Below are 21,469 nucleotides of genomic sequence, written 5' to 3' on the forward strand. Positions count from 1 at the left end.
CGGCGGCTCAGGGCAGGCCCCGCTGGCGCCCCCTGCTGGGGAGGAGGCCGGCGCGCTGACCCGCCGCTGGCCGCGAGCGCCCCCGCGCGGCGGCGGCCGTGCCCGCAGGGAGCGACACGCGCCGCCTGCTCCGCAGCGGCCCCAGGCCCGGCTCTCCCGGCACCGTCCGCTCCTGCCGTGGGCTCACCGGCCGCCTGCCCCTTACACCTTCCTGTTCTGCTCACAAAGCCACAGTACCAAGCCTACAGAGGAAATACAAAAAGAAACTTACCCAGTTTCAATAAAAAAACCGAAACAACTGCCAATCACATTCTGAGTCTATGGAAGTATTCCTCTGAAGGTGAGTTAATGAATTAGCTATCAACACATGGATTCCACACCATACACATCAATAACAACACAAATGATTTTTGCATAGTTTATTCTATAATTCTTCCTCTCCTTTCCAGAGTAGGGGACAAAATTTTCTCAACACTTAAGGACTAATGGAATTCCCGAACGCATATCAGTCATGTAATTAAATCAACTTCAAAAAGTAACACTGGAAATTAAACTAGCACTGATGAATTGCAGATATCCTTTACTGTAATATCCTCTCAGGGTAAAAACCATATTCCTGTTCTTTCAATAGGTGAGATAAGATGATGAATCAAACAAAAATGTCTTCCATTTCATCATCAGCTTTTATTTCCACGTCACTTCTTCACCAGGCTTCAACTCCCTGTGTAGAAAAAAAAAAAACAAGAGAGAAGATACTAAAATTAGTATCTTTCTCTTTAGAATAACTACTAATAAATGCATTTATTCAACAATACCTTAATTTTGAGATTTATGTAAAAATTTAACTCTCTGTGCAATTGCTGTCACTTAAAAATCTTTCAGTATTTTGCTCTTTTCTTTCAAAAGCTTCAGTGGATTGAGTCCTCTTAATTTCCATTCATTTAAATGGAAGACAGAACAGCTGACTTCTAAGGAGTTAATAGACTTTTAATTGGATCCAAAATGAAAAATTCTAGTTCTTTTAAACATAATTCAGTACTTCAGTGGAAAGAGAGGTGTGAAAGCAGAAAGGATTTTTACAAGATGCTGACATAGCAGCCCAGCATCACTAACAAATGTATTAAGAAAAGTGCTAATGTACCAGTGAGGTGGATTATGTCAAAAGCTTTCTTTCTTACTCAAAATTATTTAGATGAGGCTAGAGTAGAAAAAAAAATCCACTGGCAAACTGATAGTCCTATCATCTGTCTATGCAACACGATTTCCCCCCTCTTATTTTATTAATCTGATGATCTAATACAGAATTAGGACTGACACAGATGAGTCCATGCCTGAAGTCCTCTGATGTAAATTCTCCCTGAGAAGTCACAGCCAGAAAACCCAAACTGATCAGTGCATATAATCACATAATTCAGTGAAGAGCTGCCAGTATGTATGTTAATTTTCAAGAACTCGGTTATTATTTCTAAGTAACACACATTCATAAAAAAGATTTTGTTAAAAAGTGCTGTGATCATTTTAAATTTAAGAGAGAAAATTAAAACTCAAGCACTGTGTTTCCTGCTGAAGTTTTAGTCAAAATAATGGTTTCCACATTTAATGACCAAGAACTTGACAGCAGCTAATGATCCTTTCCTTCATGAAGATAGCTCCTAAAGACTCAATTTTCAGAGGTTATTACTGACCTCAAACATTTCATGAATGCTTGATATTTTTAGGGCTTTCTTCCCTTTTTTTGGCTATACTTATAACTTTTTTGTAGAAAAGAACCAAGAAGCGCTTTGAAAAATAACTATACGTGTATATAAGAGGCATCATAAAGCAGACCTTTTATATAATAAGCTCTTGTTTCTGAAGGCAGACAATTTTTCATCATTCCATCTGTCCAAATAGCATCCAATCACAAATCCTAAGGGAACAAGGATGTGAACCCAGTGGTCACGCACAGCTTGGGCGAAATTCACCATGACTGCTAGAAAGGAAAGCGTAACAGGTGTTACTAATAAAACTGCACTTGGAAACTTGCATGCTTAGCACCTTTACTCTCACTTACTAGGATTCTACGACATAATACACAAGGGCTATCTAACACTTCCTAGGAGACACATACTGTTCTCAAACCCATACCTGGGTTTCTTAGAAATAACCCTAACTAGCTCTTGGCCCTAGGAAAAAGTCTTTCATCCTAAAACAGGAGAGAAATAGAACATCTCTTTGACTTACCCATTAAAGCAACTCTACAGAAGTCTGCTGTTCTGTAAAACATTAAAAATACTTCTATAACCTGAACTCCTGTAGATGGACAGTTTATTACCTGCCTCAAGTGTCAGACACAAGTTGTATGTTTAGTGGGAAGCTGAGAGATAAGAAAGGACGTTTCTAAAATAAGGAAAACATTTCTAAAATCACGGAATGACAGAACCTTTAGGGTTGAAATGGACTTCTGGAGGTCATCCAGTCCAACCTCTCTGCCAAGGCAGGGTAACCTGGAGCAGGTGACACAGAAATGCGTCCAGGTGGCTTTTGAATGTCCCCAGAGGAGACTCCACGACCTCCCTGAGCAGCCCGTCCCAGCCACCCTTAATTTATAGAAATTCTTCCTCGTCTTGAGGCGGAACTTCTTGTGGTTTAGTTTATGGCCATTGCGCCTTGTCCCGTCGCTGGGCACCACTGAAAAGACTCTGGCACCATCCTCTTGGCACCCGCCTTTGAGATATTTACATGCATTAATGAGATCCCCTCTCAGCCTTCTCTTCTCCAGACTAAAGAGGCCCAACAAACCTTTCCAACCCAACCAAAGCCTTCTAGATTAGGGAATTACACGCGACACCAAAGACGTCTGTCACACACTGCCGCGGGCTCGGGGCCCCGAGGGCGGACACCGCCGCCGCGGCCGCTGTGGGGCGGCCACGCACCCCCCCCCCTGCGGGAGCGGCGGGAGGAGCTGCCCGGGCCCGGGCGCTGACCGGCGACACGGCCCCGCCACCGCCCGGCTCAGCCGCCTCCGGCCTGCCCGGGACCCCGACCGCCCCTCCAGGGGCAATAGCGCCATAAAGCCCCACGGCTGAGGGCCGCTTCCGCCCGCTGCCGCGTCCCGGTCGGAGGGGTAGGGGAGAGGGCAAGGCGCTCCCAGGGAGGTCTGACAGCAGTTCCGCCCTCCACGCCGCTCCCGCCCCACGCGCGACCCCGCCATTACCGCTGCTCGCGCCGCCGCCGGGACCCGCAGCGGCCGCGCCAAGGGCACCAGAACGGGCGGGCCGGGAGAGACCACGGGCTGCACAAGGGCGGGGGAGGAAGGCCCTCCCCCCGGCGGGCTCGCGGTGGTGCCTCCCGCTACCCTTCCGCCTGCTGCCCCTCCTTCCCGCCTCCCGCAAAATGGCGGCGAGCGCGGCACGGGCTGGGGGTGGTTGAGGGCAGCAGGTATCCGCTCTTTCACACCATTCTCCTCTTCCCCGTTGTTTTCCTCGTCTCGGACTGGAGTGGGTGCAGGGCTCGTCCCCCGTGACGCCGTCCCCGCCCGGCGAGGCTCGCCCCGTCAGGCCAGGCCTGGGCGCCGGGGCCCGGTGGGACGCTGGAGCCCCGGAGCCCTCGCGCGGAGGCCCCGGCCCGCCCCGCGCTGTGCCCCTGGTCGGGCAGGCCCTGGGTTTGAGAGTCGCGGCCCTGGATGTGCCATCTCTGGGTGTCCCCATCCAGCTCTGTGAAGCTGCTGTTAACTGTGCTGCTCCTAGGGATCCTCTTTTTAATTATTCTTAATGTATATTGTAAAAAAACAACCCCACCACTTCCTAATAACAGAAGACCTGCAACGGTCGAATGTTAACATCTTGGACTTACTTGGTATCCAGCAGCTCTATTGAGCAGTACTAATACCGTTAGCCTGCGTATTTTCAGGAATGTGTAAAGCTAGATCTAAGTAAATGGACTTTTTCTTTGTGTTAGTCAATGAAACATTTTGTCCCCCATACAGATTAGTTCTTTTGGAGAGTAAGCACTTGGAGAGGAAAATGACATCGATTATCAAGTTGACTACGCTCTCGGGGGTGCAGGAGGAATCTGCCCTTTGCTATCTGTTGCAAGTAGATGAGTTTCGTTTTCTTTTGGACTGTGGCTGGGATGAAAACTTTTCTATGGATATTATTGATTCTCTGAGGAAGTAAGTAGTTCAGTTCGTACACCTTTTTTTAAAATAGGTCTTGGCCTGTCTTGAAAGTTGTAGAAATTCCATGCAGTGGTATAATGTATGGTGTTGCTAAATCCAAAGTTGTTCTTTTGTTTTGTGTGTGTTTTACCTGAAGGGAATCACACTGCTGAAACATTTCCCGCAAAAACTTGGGGTTTTTTTCTTGTCAGTCCAGTGAGTTGTGTCTCTTAACTGTAATTCTCAAACTGTTCCATGTTTGTTTTGGCTTGGATATTTTGTTTGGTTTTTACCGGTGTAAATGTGACACAGTTTGTGGGAGAATGGCTCTCAACTAATTTAGAACAGTTAACTAAGTTTAAAATGGGAGAGGAAGCCTTAGTGTATGTAGGCTGAATGCAAAGCGGTTCAACTCTTGCCTCCTGTTTCAAGTTGAATGGACTGTCAGGAAAATGCCTTCTGTCAGTTCACCAGCCCTGCAAAGTGAAAAAACCCTATAAACCAAAATCTCCCTAGACTTTTAATATTGGACGTCTGCAGGTGTACAGCAAGGAGCTGTGTTTCAGTTAGAACCGAAACATAGAAATTTGGGAAAGAAACTAAGCTTTTTGATACTAGTTTTATAGCACTGACACACTTGGCAGTGTTTGGAATCTTTTAACTGAGGATTGTTAGGTAGTAAGGACAATTTATAAAATTTTTCAAGCGTCTTATCTGAGAAGCAATTAGATAAAATTCCCTTTTTCATAACAGCCATTGAGAAGAATGTGTGTGCCCCACTTCCTGTGCAAGGGAACAAAAAGCTGTCAGACCAACTTGTATTTTCATTGGTGAAATACATATGGTTTATGCCCTCAAGTTTTTCAATTATGATACATAGAAAGGTTTTAGTCTAAGTTCTAATTTTATGCAACACTTTGCAAGAAAAAAAATTGTTTTCAAAAGTAATAAAATCCCCCAAATGGATATGCTACTTTTCTTAAACAATATGTTTGATCTTTTCTATGTTTAAAGAAATATATTTTGATTTGATGTTTATTAGTCTGAGGATTATTGTGTATTTGGTCCTGTTACTTGGTTCTTTCTCATGAGAAGAAAAAGTTGTAGTCTGTTTTTAGTTGTATAAACAATTTGTAGCACATCTGTGCTGATAGGATTTTTGGTCCCTCAGTGGCTTTCTGGTGTCCACATACTTGCTAAGGTCTTCTTCATTAGGAGTTTGATGTGAAACTTATGTCTTCCAGATCTTAAAATTATGCTTTCTGAAATCACTTGTGTTTTTAAGTACTTGAACATTAGGAAACACCTGTAACTTTTAATTATGATTTTTAAAACTGTTCCAAACCTTGAAAGGTTGAAGTTTCATTGTTTGGCATTCAGACTGTGTATGTATTCTCAAAATAGCCCTAACAGGAGATACGCAAAACCATACAGAACTCCTTTCAATGGCTTTTGTTTGCCCTCTTTTTACAGGCATGTACACCAGGTTGATGCTGTTCTTCTTTCCCACCCGGATCCTCTACACCTTGGTGCACTTCCTTATGCAGTTGGAAAAATGGGATTGAATTGTGCCATTTATGCAACTATTCCTGTATATAAAATGGGACAGATGTTTATGTATGATCTCTACCAGGTATGTTTAAGTTGATATTTTCATACACAACATCTTTGTTATGGTGGAGTGTTTGAACGCTCTGTACCTCTTTGTTGTTTTAGTCCCGTCATAATACTGAAGATTTTACACTCTTTACGTTGGATGATGTAGATGCGGCCTTTGATAAGATACAACAGCTGAAGTTTTCTCAGATTGTGAACTTGAAAGGTAAAGTTGTCACCAAAGCCTCAAGAAATTACTTCTAGTGAAAGGCAATAGAGTAGTTAAGAGTTAAAGTAACTTTTTTAAAGGGAGTATGTTCTGAAATACTGTGTGTTTTGCAGTGCTGAATTCATTAGCCCATATCAGCCTGTATCAGCTGAATTGTTTGCCTCAGCAATTGTATCTAGAAATGGATAGAATATTCACTTAATGCGGAGGAGGTAATGCCAAAGAATGTTTAGATGTTTGTTTCTCTTATGTGTTTTTGTAGCTTTTCTTGAAATTTACTCATGTCTGTTAAAAGCATTTACTTATGTCTAGTGGTAGATATCTCAGAACTGTTCATAAGCAGTAACACAAGGGAAAACTTTCTAGAGCAGGTTGCAGAGATGAAGTTACAGCATGTAATGGGGATTTAATGGGGAGATCTTCACTGACTCAGATCATATTCAGTATAGCTTATTGCGGGGACCTGTAGCAACCAGACAATCAGCAGCTTTCCACTTGTGTTGAATGTAAAGATCAGAATGAAATAAAAACACTCTTCTTGAACAGAGACAGATACAAGCTGACCACCAGCAGTTTGTCTCTAAAGTATTTCACAGGTTCATGAATAGTGCTGCCAAAATACTTACCTTCTTACTTGTAAAATAGAAAGAGGATGTTATCCTTGAAAGACTGTAGGCCCCTTTTCAAGATAGTTGTAGCAAGGCTATGTTTGTGCTGGCAATTTTTACATCTAATGAGTCATTTTAGTGTACAACTTTTTTAAAACAACCTACTTCTTTTATATTTAATGGAGGTGATTTGAAAAGACTCGATGGAGGCATTTAAGAAGATAATGTATGTAGAATTATTAATTATTACTGTGCACTTCATGCAGCAGAGTCAGTGAGTAATTGTCGTGGGTGGTCTCATTTTAATCTGACAAAGATACAGGCTGGTATCAGTGACAGGGAGCAACAGTGCATTTTAAAAGTGCATCAGGTGCTGAAAAGTTCTGTTATCCCCGACTGCAGCACATGAACACCTTTCCTGCTATGGTTTGGCTTGTGTTTGTCATTCTGTAAACCTTCCGGGTTGTGTAATTTACATAAGTTTTTCTAAGTACCTCAAAAGTGAATGATACAATAAACATTTAGAGTTGTCCCAGAGAGGGTCCTGGCTTTCATCAGTGTGCTTGCTTTCTTGTGATGTGTTTTTTATATAATTTATTGTTTACGTTACGGTGTTGTGTTACTTTACAGTGCCTCTGAGTAGTATCAGTGTGAGATGGAGGGAAGAAGTGATCTTTGCTTTAGTTTCTTTATTCTGGAGGAAATATAAAAGTGAATTGCAAATTGTTTTGACGTTACTGGTTAGATGGGAAGGACAGATATTACTGCTTTTTCGTACTTCATTTGACTTTTTTTTCTCAGCAGTAATTTAGGCATTCAGTTGTTTAAAGTTACTATCTCTTGTTCAGAGTAATGGATTATAATATGTGTAATCTACCTAAAATACTGAAAACCTTTGTAGGCAAAGGACATGGTTTGTCAATCACACCATTGCCAGCTGGTCACATGATAGGAGGCACAATTTGGAAGATTGTCAAGGATGGGGAGGAAGAAATTGTTTATGCCGTTGATTTCAACCACAAGAGGGAGATGTAAGTTCAACATAGCAATGTATAGTTCTTAGCTGTGTTAGGTGTGTATCATTTAGTGGGTGATAAAGAGGTGTGGAAGCAGAAGTGCATTTCCAGTTCTAGTAAGACCACTAATTTCATTTGCATCTAGATTAATCAGTTTGAAGCAAGCATTAGCTCTGGGTTTCTTTATTCCATTCATTTTTATTTATTTGCAAATTTGAAGCAGGAAGCTTTCAGTAGCTGAGTAATTTGATTTCTGTACATGCAAATATCTGGAAGCTAGCTGCCTTATTTTTTCTTTTAAAATAGAAATGCAAAAAACTGAGATTTTGCCTTTTTTCCACAGCCATTTGAATGGATGTTCCTTGGAAATGTTGAGCAGGCCTTCATTGCTTATTACAGATTCATTTAATGCTACTTATGTACAACCCAGGAGGAAGCAAAGGGATGAACAGCTGCTGAGTATGTATTGTTTGGGCTTCATAAATATCAGTAATGTGGTTTATTAGCCACTATAAATGATTTTTCTATGAGAAATTCATCAGCATTTAAACTTAAGAACCCTTATTAAAATGTAACAAGTTTTGAATTACTCTTTTCTGATGATCCTGATCCTGTGAGTTAAATGTTTTCCTAACAACAGTGAACTGTATTTGAAAACAGGATATTTTACCCAGTATCCGTAAATCTCTTCAGGGATTTTTAAATTACTCTCCTCAGCACTTTCTTTTTTAAAACTCCATTTTACTTTTTTTTTTTAATTAAAAAAAGACAAAAGAAATAAGTACCAAGGCAGAGAGATCTTCAGAGCTACTGAGAAAACTCCAGCTCCCTTTAATTTTGGTGGAAGTGTGGATTTGGATCTCCTTTGAAGTTTCATTTGTTTCATTATTCAGTATGCTTTTGAATATGATTGCTAGTGTCATATAACAAACAAAAGCCCCAAGCCACACCACAAACCTAACTTTGGTTCAAGTATAAGTAGGTTTTTGTTTTGTTCTTAATTCTTCTTAGCTAATGTTTTGGAGACATTACGAGGTGATGGAAATGTATTAATAGCAGTGGATACAGCGGGCAGAGTTCTGGAGCTTGCTCAGCTTCTTGATCAGATCTGGAGAACAAAAGATGCAGGATTAGGAGTCTACTCTCTTGCTCTTTTGAATAACGTCAGCTACAATGTAGTGGAGTTCTCTAAATCTCAGGTTTGTTTTGATTTTAAAATCCAATTATGAAGTGTAATGAAACATTTATGCAAAAGCGTTTCGTTTTAATGGTAAAAAATGGCAAAGTGCTGGGGGAGTGTCCTTATTCTGTAGTGCATGTTTGTGTCTCAGCTCTTTTGATCAAGTAATGCAGAGTCCAGTTCTGATAGTGGGCATGTTTCTTGACACTGATTTCTGTTTTTATGATAAGACTTGTTAGCATAGTTTATAGTTGTTAAAAATGAGAACTTAAAGTACTTGTTTTGGTGTTGGTTATGCTCAATGTTATTTCTACACCTGCTGAGAAATACTGAAGTAATCATGGGCATATTGCATCTTGTGCTTCATGTCAGGCTTGTACTGTTGAAGAACTTGTATTCATATAGATAACTTTCTCTAATACATGTTTTAGGTTGAATGGATGAGTGACAAGTTGATGAGGTGCTTTGAAGACAAAAGAAATAACCCTTTTCAGTTCCGCCATCTCTCCTTATGTCACAGTCTGTCTGATCTGGCTCGAGTGCCTAGTCCAAAAGTTGTTCTTGCCAGTCAGCCTGACTTGGAGTGTGGGTTTTCTAGAGATCTTTTCATTCAATGGTGCCAGGATTCCAAAAACTCTATAATTTTAACTTACCGCACTACACCTGGAACATTAGCACGATTCCTGATCGATAATCCTTCTGAAAAAGTTATAGATATTGAGGTAAGAGTTGTCTCTATAGCTCTGAGTTTTTGTTGTGGGCCATCTGGGGTCATATGGGCAAAACTGATCATAGTTTCCGTTTTGATCTTCTGAAAATTCTTCTAGTGGTGGAGAGAAACCTGAAATCAGTGTATGGCATATTTATTAAATTGTGGATAAATTTACATAAAAATAGGTCTCTTAGTGAGAACTGTAAGATGCTTTTTCATAGTGTGGCAAAATTAATACTCCATAGACCTGAGCATGAAGTTCTTTTTAAATATTTAGACAACCCTTACCTTTGTGTTTTTATTATAATAGAAAAAAGTCTGCTTGCAGTTGATGTACGGATCACCACATATGATGGGTTAGTCTTGCTGGAAAATACTCCAGGTTTGGGTCAGGGGAGAAGCAAGTCAAGTTAGTATAATACATGCCACCAGGATTAGAAAGATAAGTAAATGCTGGAAATTAGGAGACAATGAATTGCTATTCATGCTTTCAAATTGTTTTTAATAATCTCTACACCTGTATCTACTTCTTTCTGGTACACACTGTTAATATATGGAAGTCCCTGTGATTGCAGTGATTATTTCAATACTGATGACGCAGCTTTATTTTAGTTTTAGATTGGATTGAAAGCATTGAATTACAGTGTTAGATTATCACTAGAATTCAGTTTATTCAGAGTGACCTGTACTCAGAAAACAAGAGATGAAATCTACTATTGTTTTGCCAGCTAGGATGACTTTTCCAGCTTCTTTTGGGCTGATGTTAATGATAGAAAAACTAAAAACCACTGCTCATCTAAGAGTATTTGCCTTCACTTACTGAAGAGATACTTCCCGAAGACATTTTCAGAAATTTCTGGGAAGTTCAGTTGATTTTAGTATTTTTAGAAATGCTTTCCTTTTAAAGTAGACTATACTAATTAACACTATCATGACGTTGCCATGCCAAGGTGCCGCATGTTTGTCATAGTCTTGTCTTGTATGTGACATACAATTTATACTTGCCCTTGATACCTAAGTACAAACATTCTTGTCAACAGCATGTCAGAGAAGTATTAAAGTTGTGTCAGCTACTCACAATAAAATTAATTTTAATTCTATCTGCAGTTGAGAAAACGTGTCAAGTTGGAAGGAAAAGAACTTGAAGAATACCTAGAGAAGGAGAAACTAAAGAAAGAAGCAGCTAAGAAGTTAGAGCAGTCTAAAGAGTAAGTGTGTTTGCTCATTCTGCTGTTGTGATCAGAGTTGAGGTTATTCTGCTCCTTCAACTCTTTACAGGGATAAATGAAACTTATAGTTTCAGTAGACTTTTCTGAGGGCACTAAGGAATCAGGAGTGGTTGTTTTTAATCTGTTGTTCTGATAGACCCAGTTTCATCTGCCTTTTGTCTGTGAGCTCTTTTTCAGACACATAAACTGCCCTTGGCCTTGGTTAGTGTTATGTCAGCTGTAATTTTCAGGTCAGTGTGTTTATGTAATATGAAACTTGAAAAAAAAAAAGAAGTGCTAGGTTTTTTTGGAATGTCATTTCAGGGCAGATATCGATTCCAGTGATGAGAGTGATGCTGAAGAGGATATTGATCAGCCAACTTTACATAAGACCAAACATGATTTGATGATGAAAGGTGAAGGTAGCCGGAAAGGAAGTTTCTTCAAACAGGCAAAAAAATCTTACCCAATGTTTCCAGCTCCTGAAGAAAGAATTAAATGGGATGAATATGGTGAAATTATCAAGTATGTGGTGATAATGTATACTAATGTAGTATCTCTGAAATAACCAAAAACTAGAAGGAATTAAAATCAACATTTTGTCTCTTTTGCAGCATTGTTATATGCTCTTCAAACTGCTAAGTCTTACAGGAAGCTTATGATAGAATTGAAGCTGCAGAGTGCTGATCTCCACTGTTGTGTTCACACCTCTTAGGATGCATTTTTACGCCAGGCTTTTTTTTTTTTTTAAATTGTATGAGATAGAAGATTTAAAATTCTTTTAACCTGACTTTTTTGTGCTTTAAATTACACTTAATGTTAAATTTGTGAGGTGAAAAAACACTGTTCATCCTAGCAAAATCTAGTGATATTCCTTTGCATAAGGAATACTTGCTAGAAATGCTTGATTTGCTAGTATTTCATAAGTTATTCAAGTTCTTTCTTAAGATAGGAAAGTCATATTTTCCAAATCAGCTCTGTTCAAGTATGGAAATAGTGAAGGCAGATGTAGTAACGTTGCTGTTACAAAAGGATCTTAGTAGTAATAGTCAGCACTGTTTGTTTTTATATTAGGTAGTGCTTCGGTTTTACTCTAAAAAGCAAAATGCCTTTCATTCTTTAGACCTGAGGATTTTCTAGTTCCAGAACTTCAAGCAACAGAAGAAGAAAAAAGCAAATTAGAGTCTGGTTTGACAAATGGAGAGGAGCCTATGGACCAGGATTTATCAGACGTTCCTACCAAATGTATTTCTGCAACAGAATCTATGGAAATTAAGTGAGTGACTTTATTCTCGTCAGTTCTCCTAGAATGGTGTCATGGTTACAGTGCAAATTGGGTAAAAGGCTAGCTTGGATTTAAGAAAGTGGGAAAGGTCTTGATTTTTGTTTATTTTTTCCCCAAGCTAAGCTGAATTTTACTAGTCTTTCTGGGAGCACACAACAGTCTTACGGTTCCCTACTCTTAAGAAATGTGGTTTGTTCCCTGTCTTGTGGAGACAACTGGAAGAAGTAGAAGAAATAATACAATAGTGTGTTAGCATAGATACATATGTTTTGTTAAAAGGATAACATATTCAAATATGCTTCTTTCATGGATAACTTATTTTTTTGAAAACTGTGTAAGTGAATTATGTGAATGTATAGTGTTAAATACACGCACGCTAATATTTGACAGCTGTATTTTACAGATCCGTAATATACCTTGTACTGACAGCTTTTGTTGATGTAGAATAATTAAAAAATACCTTAATGAAGTATTTTGGAGCACTAAGAGGTTTAATCTTTTAAACTAAAACATCTTATTCTTGGATTTCTCAATTCAAACTAGAGCCAGAGTTACATACATTGACTATGAAGGACGTTCAGATGGGGACTCAATTAAAAAAATTATTAACCAAATGAAACCAAGACAACTGGTCATTGTCCATGGACCGCCTGAGGCCAGTCAGGACCTCGCAGAATGTTGCAGAGCTTTTGGTGGAAAAGATATTAAAGTTTACATGCCCAAACTTCATGAAACTGTAGATGCTACAAGTGAAACTCATATTTACCAGGTAAGGTGCTGGAATTTTAGTTGTGTAACTACTGTGGACTGTAGTAGAGCTGTATGGGCAGAATGTAATTTGCCCTCTGCTCTTTGGGAGGGGAGAGGTGGCACTAGCTGTACTACCTGTGTGTACAGTTAGTTTTGTGTGATCAAGGCATTGGTGGTGTTTTTCTGTCTTCTAGACAAGCATTCTCCTGATGCTTATTATTCATAAGTGTTTGAAAGCTTGAATGTGAGATCAGTGTGTAGTGCAGAAGGCAATGTTCATGTCCACAGGGACATCAGTTTGCTTTGTTGAAGGATTTATAAATTTATAATACCTAAATTTAGAATACCATTGTATACTAGCTGCAATTCAGGATTCTCTTTGGAATCTGAAATGGAGCCTTAAAGAGCTAGAAAATAAAAATTCTTGATACTTAAATAGTACCTAAGGTTGAACATGTAAAGTTAGGAGCAAGTTAATGATAAAAACAGTAAGACACGCATACCCCCCAAAAACTTAATGTGATGATTCTTGGAAAGTGAGGTTATGATGATGTATTGCTCTGTATTAGCCATGAAAATTAAATGCAATATATTAAGTTATAAATAAGAAATAACTTGTGTGAATTGTGTGAAAATTGTGTATGGTCCCAATTAAATTTTTGAAGTTGTTTAGAGGGAAGTCTTTCACAAGCACTTTTGCAGTAGTCATTTATTCCTTTGTTCTTTAAAGTTAGTAGAAGAACATTGGTAGAATTGTTGAAAGAGGTACTTCTGTTTCTTTCCAGAGAAAACTGTTACTCTCTAGGAAGTAAAAAAAATCATTATTAAAAATTATCTAGTTATGAGAGCCTTAAAACAGCATGTTTTCTGTGTTTGGTTTGTTGGTTGTTGGGGTTTTTTTGCTTTTTAAAACTATAAGAGAGTGGGCTGTGCTGTAGGATGGGTGGGTCGTTGGTAGTTGTGTCTTTCACACAGTTGCAGCCTTGATTGCGCTGTGGGAATCATGGACCTTCTAATGTGCATAACAATCTCTAAGAGTAGAGCTTTATTTAAAGGATGATTAAAGTCCTAGAGTCCACCAGAGGAATCAGGGTAAGGACACTTAAAAGTCTCATATTTACAACATCTTCTCTTACAATAAAATATGAATGATAATTTTTTTGGAGGGTTGAAATTTGGAACTATTCATCAATAACCTAATTGTAGCTATAGAAACTTTCTCTGAATTTGCTAAGGCCAACCGAGGGACAGCTTGGCTGGAAAAAAGGTTCCTGGTTTTTAAAAGGAAATGATTGCTCTTGCTGTAAATTTGACTCGGGTTTGCAGTTCTGTAGGTTCTTTTTTTATTTTAGCCAAGATGAGAGAGGTGTTGATCTCTGCTGCTTTTTAAGTTGTGATACAAGTGTTACACATATTAAATTTTAAAGTATCTTGCCTCGGTGATACCAGTTCCTTCCTTTCTCTCCACAAGAGTGCATGAACCAAACCCATTGGAGAGACAGTGAAGAGAAACTTGCTAATCTTTAATGCTTGAAGTAAGAACTCTGTATTTTTCATGAAACTAATAGTACTTTTATTTTTGTGCAACCCAGGTCAGGTTGAAAGATTCTCTTGTCAGCTCTCTTCAGTTCTGTAAAGCCAAGGATGCCGAGTTGGCTTGGATAGATGGTGTTCTGGACATGAGGGTTTCAAAAGTGGATACTGGAGTTATTCTGGAAGAGGGAGAGTTGAGGGAAGATGAAGACTTAGAGATGCAAGTGGACGTGCCTTCTTCAGACTCGAGTGTGATTGCACAACAGAAGGCCATGAAAAGCCTCTTTGGTGATGATGACAAGGAGATGTGTGAGGAGAGTGAGATCATTCCTACTTTGGAACCTCTGCCACCTCATGAGGTACAGAAATGATGCTGGTCTGGATTTCTTTTATAAAGACCTCTGTATTCATTTGTCTTCTTCTAGTGCTTAGAGGTTGATACTGTGATCTTACTCAAATGAAAGCCTAACTGAAACAGGGTTTTCATGTTTGGGTTTCTCTTTGTTAACCCAGTGCTGTTCTTTGTTCAGCTTTTATGCTTTTCAGTGAGGATGATCTTTTGCATGCATTAACAGTGCCTAGCATACAGTATCATATATTTATGAAGATAAGATTTTGATTAGCGTGTCATATCTGTAATTAGTACTTGCAGACAGAGAAATTAGTTAGTGTTAGTCGCTTTTGGATTTTATAATGTTTTGTTAATGCTATGGAAAATATTTCATGTACTTGAGATACAGATCTTTGACATTCATATGTCTGCTTCTATAGTAGTGATTTGAGAGTTCATTATATTTATCTTTTCTACAAATTTACCCTTACTCTTAAAATATTTTGCATTTTAGGAAATATTGTTTTATCTTTCTCTTGTATGATTCCAGTACTTTTGAATCCTAGAGTTGCTTTTTAAGATTCTCTGTTTCACAGTCCTAAATGTAGTCTGTTCTGGGAGCTGGACAACTATGGAGACAACTCTAAAGTCTGTTCAGATTAATGACAACCATCATAGCACCCTGTACTGATCAGCAGTACAGCTCACTGCAGCTCAGTCCCTGACATAGCATGGCTTGGAAGAGGGATCTTCATTGTCAGCTTTCCATTTGTCTTCAATACGTGCGCAAAGAAAAAACTTTTGCTTCACCTGATGGGTAACTTCTAAGGCCTTTCAATCCTGAAGATATATTGCTGCAGGTGAACAGAAATAGAGCCAATCTTCTAATTTAGAGTCCTTTAGTTGAGGCCGCACTGCTGCCTATGCAATAATGAGATCCTTGGTAAAATGTAAGGTGTTAAATAGAAGTAGTAAAATTGTGTGTGTTGTTTTGAAGGTTCTTGGACATCAGTCTGTGTTTATGAATGAGCCAAGACTGTCTGACTTCAAGCAGGTTCTCTTGCGAGAAGGTATACAAGCTGAATTTGTAGGAGGAGTGCTTGTGTGCAACAACCTGGTGGCTGTCCGCAGGGTAGGTCTTCTGTATCTTAATCTCTTTGGCAAATAATATTATAATATGTATTATTTTAGTAATAAATTAAAATATTATTTTAATAATAAGCTCCTCATTAGTGTAAAGATAATAAATTGAAACATGTCTTTTGTTTCAGACTGAAACAGGGCGCATTGGATTGGAAGGCTGCCTCTGCCAGGACTTCTATAGGATAAGAGACCTTTTATATGAACAATACGCTATTGTCTAAGGAAAGTGCTGCAAAGGTGTTTTCACTTGAACTTTTACAGACCATGGAGGTTTCTCCCAGTTCTGACTTTTTGTAGTTTTCTAATTTATACAGGGAAATCTAATTCATAAAGAAAAATTAGCTGCCATGAACATGTAAGTAACTGCTATTGTTGTTCATAAATCTATTGGTACATTCCATGTAGTTGACTCTTAAACTGTTACAACTTGGCATCTCCCACGTAACACATTTTAAATGAATCTATGAACACTTCTCAGGAAAGGTTCAATTTGTGAGGGCATGTTTTGGTTTCACAGATTTCCTGCCAAAGAGTACAAAATATGTAAAAGTCATTTTTTCTGTTCTAAATAAGATGTGATAAAGAACTTTGGTTTCTTTGGTTTTCTTCATTTTGGTTTCTGTGTGGTTGTTTTTGGTTTCGGTTGTTTGGGGGTTTTTTTAGTAAGTTTGATTTGGGAAACAGTCTCAAATATTTTCATCTTCTGTTTTTAATTTGAGGTTAGTTGAAGTACATTATTAACAGCACACTTAAAGCTAGACTACATAAAGTTTCCCCAGTGTTGATCTGGCTGCATCTTAATGCTGTATCTGTTCCATCTTACTGATTTGTTCTGAAACAGCATTTCATATTCTATATGAAAGTATTAATCTGCAAGATAAAAAAATTACTTGGGCAATTACTCTAGGAAGATTGGATGATATTTTCAGGCAGTTTAAAATGCAGTAATTGTGCTTCAAAGTAACTTCTGCACAAACTTACAGAATTTGTAACTCCTAGCTCTTGCAAAATTATGCCAATTGTTAAACCTTTTCCAAGTTCTGATTTTAATACTTTTCAAAGTCTAAAGCCTTTATCCATGCACTGCTGTTTGTTCAGAGTCCCATGACCCAAGTTCAAGAAGATCTTTTCTCTTGAAATCTGCATTCATGTGATGTATTTAATAATTTTGTGCCATGTTCTGTTCTAGTTGACAGTGAGACTTATTGTAGCTGCTGATGCTAGGAATTGACCTTCCTTTTTAGGTGAGGATAAGCACAGTTTTGAGTTCATTAATTTCTCAGAAATTAACTTATGAAAACAAATGGCCTCTTGAGTTTGTTTAATCCTTTGCTTCCCTGTCCATTTGTGAAACACCAGCTTTGGCAGTGGAGGGTTGTTTGCTTTTTTACATCAAACAGCAATGTAATATATGCTCTTTGTGTGTATGCTTAAATAAAACCTTTTGAAAAAGTGGCAAAAAATAGCCCTGTGGGCTATCAATGGAAAGCTAATTTACTTTGTCATTCATTCTCTACAAAAATTTTCTATCTGACCTACAGACTATTCTGTTTAAAATAGTAACTTAAAAGTGAAGACTGTGTTAAACATCTGGTAGAACTATATACTAGAAATGTAAAAAACTTGAAAATGTAATGTGGAGTGAGAATGTATTTTCTTACACAAAGAAAAGCTAAGGATAACTAGATGGCTCAGTTTTCTGGGTTTTTTTCTTAACAGTCTAGAAAAATGTGTATTTCCCTTATATTGGCAACCAGAACCTCTTAGAAATGCTCACATTTTGTAGCAATGCTATGTAAATCTATATGATGCTGAACACTTGTTGCTGAATACTATTGTATTACTATTGTTGCTGATACTAGTGAACTTTTATAAAGTGAGTTACTCTGTACATAATCATATTGGCCTAGGACTTTTACCTTGAGGGCTTAGGATGGGATTACATACACCTGCATGGAATATACTAATAAAGAAAAAACCCCTTAGGAAGTAAAAAATAGTGCTGTTTTTAAGAAAAAGATAAAGACAACACAGTGTGATCATAAACCTTTCTATCAGTTTTGTTTGTTTTTCTAACCTACTGATACAAAACCAGCTAAGGTCAACAAAATTTTAGTGTTATCAGTCACTAAATTCTAGTGTGTGCTGACAGAGACCCCCAAATTAGTGCTATCACTGAGGAAAAGTCTCAAGTATAAGCAAAACAGCTAACTGCTTATTTTAGTCTATTCAGCATAAGGGTGGCTGAAGTGTGAAATCACACCTAGGAAGCTGGCATGCAAGGTGACAGTAGTCAGCTGAGTGCTGGGACTGGAGTTCTGGACATCTGTAGAAAATGTATCACAGGCTGTACTGGTGCTATGGGACAGGCGTGCTCCTCAGCTGTGCATGCAGTGCTTGTAAGCAGTGTGCAGCTGAAGCCAATACCCATTAATTTTGCCTATTCTGCTGTCAGTTCCCTGATAGGTTCTTAACTATGATTTGCTTTAGACAGTAATTGAACTTCTCTGTATAATTTTCAGAGTTACTAGTCAGGTTCTTGTTTGTATTTGAGCTAAAAGATTAATTTCTGCTTACCTTCACAAAATGTCAGTGCTGCCACGATCTGTAAGTTGTATTTTCTGACTTCTATGTTTTCTTCATTAACAGTAAAAATGTGACAAAGAGTACCATTTCTTATTCGCTAATCTGTTGCCCTTGAGGGTAAGAACATTATCGTCAAACCTAGTTTTGGTGTTCACCAGTTAAAAATATTTCCTTCCAAGGCTCCTGGATAGTTCAAATTCCTCAGATAAGAAGAGCCAAGGGTATGTGGAGACACAGGAAAGGTGGAAACTTGCTGCCTTCCATCCCCAAAGTCTGTAGTACTTGTGGGTAAATCCTAGCTCTTGTAGTCTCTTCTTCCTGTACCTCTGTAGTAGAATGCGAAGACACGTTTTAAAAGATTAAGGGAATGCAGAAGCAGAATTCTAATGATAAAAAAATAATTCTAGCATTAATTATTATGCTGTTCCTATTATCAAAACATAGCTTAATTTATAACCCTGAGTTAAATAACATTGTTTGTGACAGTTTAATTTTTAATCATTTTACTTCGACAATATGAAGTGAAGGTGAAGTGAAGCTGAAAATCTTCTCCATCCTTCAATAATATCTAGACTTAACCAGATCCCCTTCTTAAAATATGCTCTAAATGGAAAGGTAGGATGCCCAGCATTCTGTCAGAGTTAACAGTTTTGTGACAGCATTTGAGATGTGCTTGTTGCTACAACTTGCTTGGAAATGTAGGGATTTTCCCATATCTCTGCTTGCTTTTAATTGGGGTCAAATGCTATTCATTAGGAATTAACAAGCAGAGACAGCCTTCCTCCCCACCCTCCAATCTAAATAATTGTTATAGATGGTCGTACCCTAAACCACTTGTTTTGTACAGAATCAAGATTTCTTTGGTAAGGCATGACATGTATTAATACTACAGGTAGGAAGGGGGAGTGTTTTGCCTGGGGTAAACACTTAAACATGGTTCTGGGCAGGACAGGGTTAATTTTTTGCAGCAGCCAGGAGGGGCGTGGCCAGGACCCAGAGGTTATTCTGTGCCACCTCAGGTCATTTTCCAAGAATGGGGAAGGGGTCGCTTCCTGCTCTGGTATTGTTGGGCTCCCTTTGGTGTAGGGGTGAGCATTTGCATGGGAATCGTTCGCTTCCCTCATACACTTTTGTTACTGGTGTTGTTGCTGTTACTGTTCATTTTCTTATTTCATTGCTGTTTCTGGTAAATTGTTCTTATCTTAACCCATGATCTTCACATTTTGTGACTCCAGTTCTTTTCTTCAACCCCAACAGGGGAGGGAGAGGGGAAGGGAGGAGCAAACAAGTGGCACATGGTTTGGAGTGTTTTGGTGGGAACGCCAAATGGGAGAATACCGCTCCTAAACCACGAAAACTACTAACATTTTTTGAGTCTTTGTCAAAAGTAATCTTACTGTAAGGGTCTGAATGTTGCATGATATTCTGTTTCATGGTTTTTAGAGCTGTTTTCATAGTTTTGAAAAGGAAGTGCTGGGGAAGATGATCTCATAGTCAAATCTGATAAAGAAATGTATCTAGTAAACAGGATTTTAGTACTTAGTCTGAAAACTCTGTAAGAAACCAGTGGTAGTTCAAACTGGGATAATGAAACTAGATCAAAAGAACTATAAAATGGCCTGTTGACATTCATTTTTAAAAATATTTTAAACAGTATTAAGTGTTACCTTCTCTTGAGACTCTTTTTGATTTTGATAAGAGATATAATACAAAGATCAAAATTTCATAGAATCATAGAATGGTTTGGTTTGGAAGGGGCCTTAAAGATCATCTTGTTTCAGCACCCTGCCACGGGCAGGGACACCTTCCACTAGACCATGTTGCTCAAAGCGCCATCCAACCTGGCCTTGAACACTTCCAGAGATGAGCCATCCACAACTTCTCTGGGCAACCTGTGCCAGTACGTCACCCCTACTCAGAGTGAAGAATTTCTTCCTAGTACCTAATCTAAATGTACTCTCTTTTGGTTTAAAGCCATTCCCTGTTGTCCTTTTACTTCATGCCCTTGTAAAAAGTCTCTCTCCAGCTCTTCTGTAGGACCCCTTTAAGTACTGGAAGGTGCTCTAAGGTTTCCCCAGAGGTTTCTCTTTTCCAGTCTAGATCACCCCAGCTCTCTGAGCCTGCCTTCATGGGAGAGGTGCTCCAGCCCCCTGATCATCTTCGTGGCCCTCCTCTGCAGTTGCTCCATCAGGTCCATGTCCTTCCTGTGCTGCGGACCCCAGAGCTGGATGCAGTGTTTCAGGTGGGGGTCTCACCAGAGTGGAGGAGAGGGCAGAATCTCCTCCCTCACTCTGCTGCCCACGCTGCTTTGTATGCAGTCCAGGATACAATTGACTCTTTGGGTTGCAAGAGCACATTGCCAGATCATGTCTATCCTACATCACCAGCATTTATTTTGGGAGTCTTGTTGCATGGCTTGTTTCCTTCAAGTACAGACCAGGGTGGTTAGCCAAAGTTGAAGTGAGCACTAATCATCTTTTTAAGAGTACTTTTTTTATTTCTAATGAAGTTGAAAGCTCCCAGTATAACAACACAAGTTTTTGTAGAAACTCATTTCCATGAAGAGTACTGGAAGGACAAATACTTCATTGAATGGTTTGGATGATATAAAATGGCATAATAAACAGTGTATGTTGTGAACTGTTAATGTACATCACACTGCTGGACCAGTATTAACCAAGGGATGAAAGAGCATGTTGTTTCAGATCAACTACATTCATCACATTAATTAAATTCTTAGTTCTGTCTTAGAGTTTTCTGGCAGAGGAACTCTGAGGAGTGGTTGCAGTTCCATGGTAAGGGAATGGATCCTTCCTTTCAGCTCAATAACACTTCCTCACAGTGGTAGAAGAGGAATTAGTTATGAGTATGTGGGAAAACAAGATTGTTTCGTGCAGTGAACTGCAAATTTTACTGTCTTTGATAGGTTATGTATTACCACTGTGACAGAAAGTAAAAAATCCAAAAAAACAACCTCACCTCCTGCATTATTTAGTAGAACTTCCAGTAAGCCCTCTAACTGTTTTCCTGGAAGAGAAGGATCCATACAAACTCTAAAGGTTAGAAGAAGCAAGTTCGCTATATGAGCTTTAAGCAGTAAAAACCTGCCTGTTGTTGCATAATCCTCTTAGGTGATGCAAGCTGCATCTGTGAT

The 21,469-nt window shown here is 38.9% G+C and overlaps 2 protein-coding genes across 3 annotated transcripts; one reads left to right on the forward strand and one right to left on the reverse strand.

Moving 5' to 3' along the window:
• Positions 1-404: 404 nt before the first annotated feature.
• NDUFB1 (NADH:ubiquinone oxidoreductase subunit B1) lies at positions 405-3,295 on the reverse strand. 2 transcript variants are annotated; one of them, XM_082283337.1, is made up of 3 exons: positions 3,197-3,295; positions 1,828-1,972; positions 405-721 (listed from the first exon to the last, which is right to left on the reverse strand). In XM_082283337.1, exons 2-3 carry the CDS (start codon positions 1,965-1,967, stop codon positions 685-687), a joined length of 177 nt encoding a protein of 58 aa, XP_082139463.1. In that variant the 5' UTR covers positions 1,968-1,972; positions 3,197-3,295; the 3' UTR covers positions 405-684. The 2 variants fall into 2 exon arrangements, with proteins under 2 accessions (XP_082139463.1, XP_082139464.1); XM_082283338.1 differs by having other exon boundaries at positions 1,828-1,969; positions 3,197-3,268.
• Positions 3,296-3,375: 80 nt separating this feature from the next.
• Positions 3,376-17,259, forward strand: CPSF2 (cleavage and polyadenylation specific factor 2). The gene is made up of 15 exons (XM_082283615.1): positions 3,376-3,420; positions 3,968-4,153; positions 5,612-5,771; positions 5,855-5,960; positions 7,473-7,602; positions 7,931-8,046; positions 8,599-8,786; positions 9,199-9,489; positions 10,587-10,687; positions 11,012-11,212; positions 11,811-11,963; positions 12,516-12,741; positions 14,315-14,614; positions 15,584-15,718; positions 15,858-17,259. Exons 2-15 carry the CDS (start codon positions 4,005-4,007, stop codon positions 15,948-15,950), a joined length of 2,349 nt encoding a protein of 782 aa, XP_082139741.1. The 5' UTR covers positions 3,376-3,420; positions 3,968-4,004; the 3' UTR covers positions 15,951-17,259.
• Positions 17,260-21,469: the final 4,210 nt, after the last annotated feature.

The sequence above is a fragment of the Coloeus monedula genome (genome assembly GCF_965178545.1).
Source record: "Coloeus monedula genome assembly, chromosome: 6".
Classification (NCBI taxonomy): Eukaryota; Metazoa; Chordata; class Aves; order Passeriformes; family Corvidae; genus Coloeus; species Coloeus monedula.

Coding starts and splice junctions, on each gene's coding strand:
- NDUFB1 (XM_082283337.1), bottom strand. CDS start 1,967: ATGGTGAATTTCGCCCAAGCTGTGCGTGACCACTGGGTTCACATCCTT. Junction 722..1,827: donor AAGAGCTTATTATATAAAAG/GTCTGCTTTATG, acceptor TTTTCTACACAG/GGAGTTGAAGCCTGGTGAAG.
- CPSF2 (XM_082283615.1), top strand. CDS start 4,005: ATGACATCGATTATCAAGTTGACTACGCTCTCGGGGGTGCAGGAGGAA. Junction 10,688..11,011: donor AAGTTAGAGCAGTCTAAAGA/GTAAGTGTGTTT, acceptor ATGTCATTTCAG/GGCAGATATCGATTCCAGTG. Junction 12,742..14,314: donor GTGAAACTCATATTTACCAG/GTAAGGTGCTGG, acceptor TGTGCAACCCAG/GTCAGGTTGAAAGATTCTCT.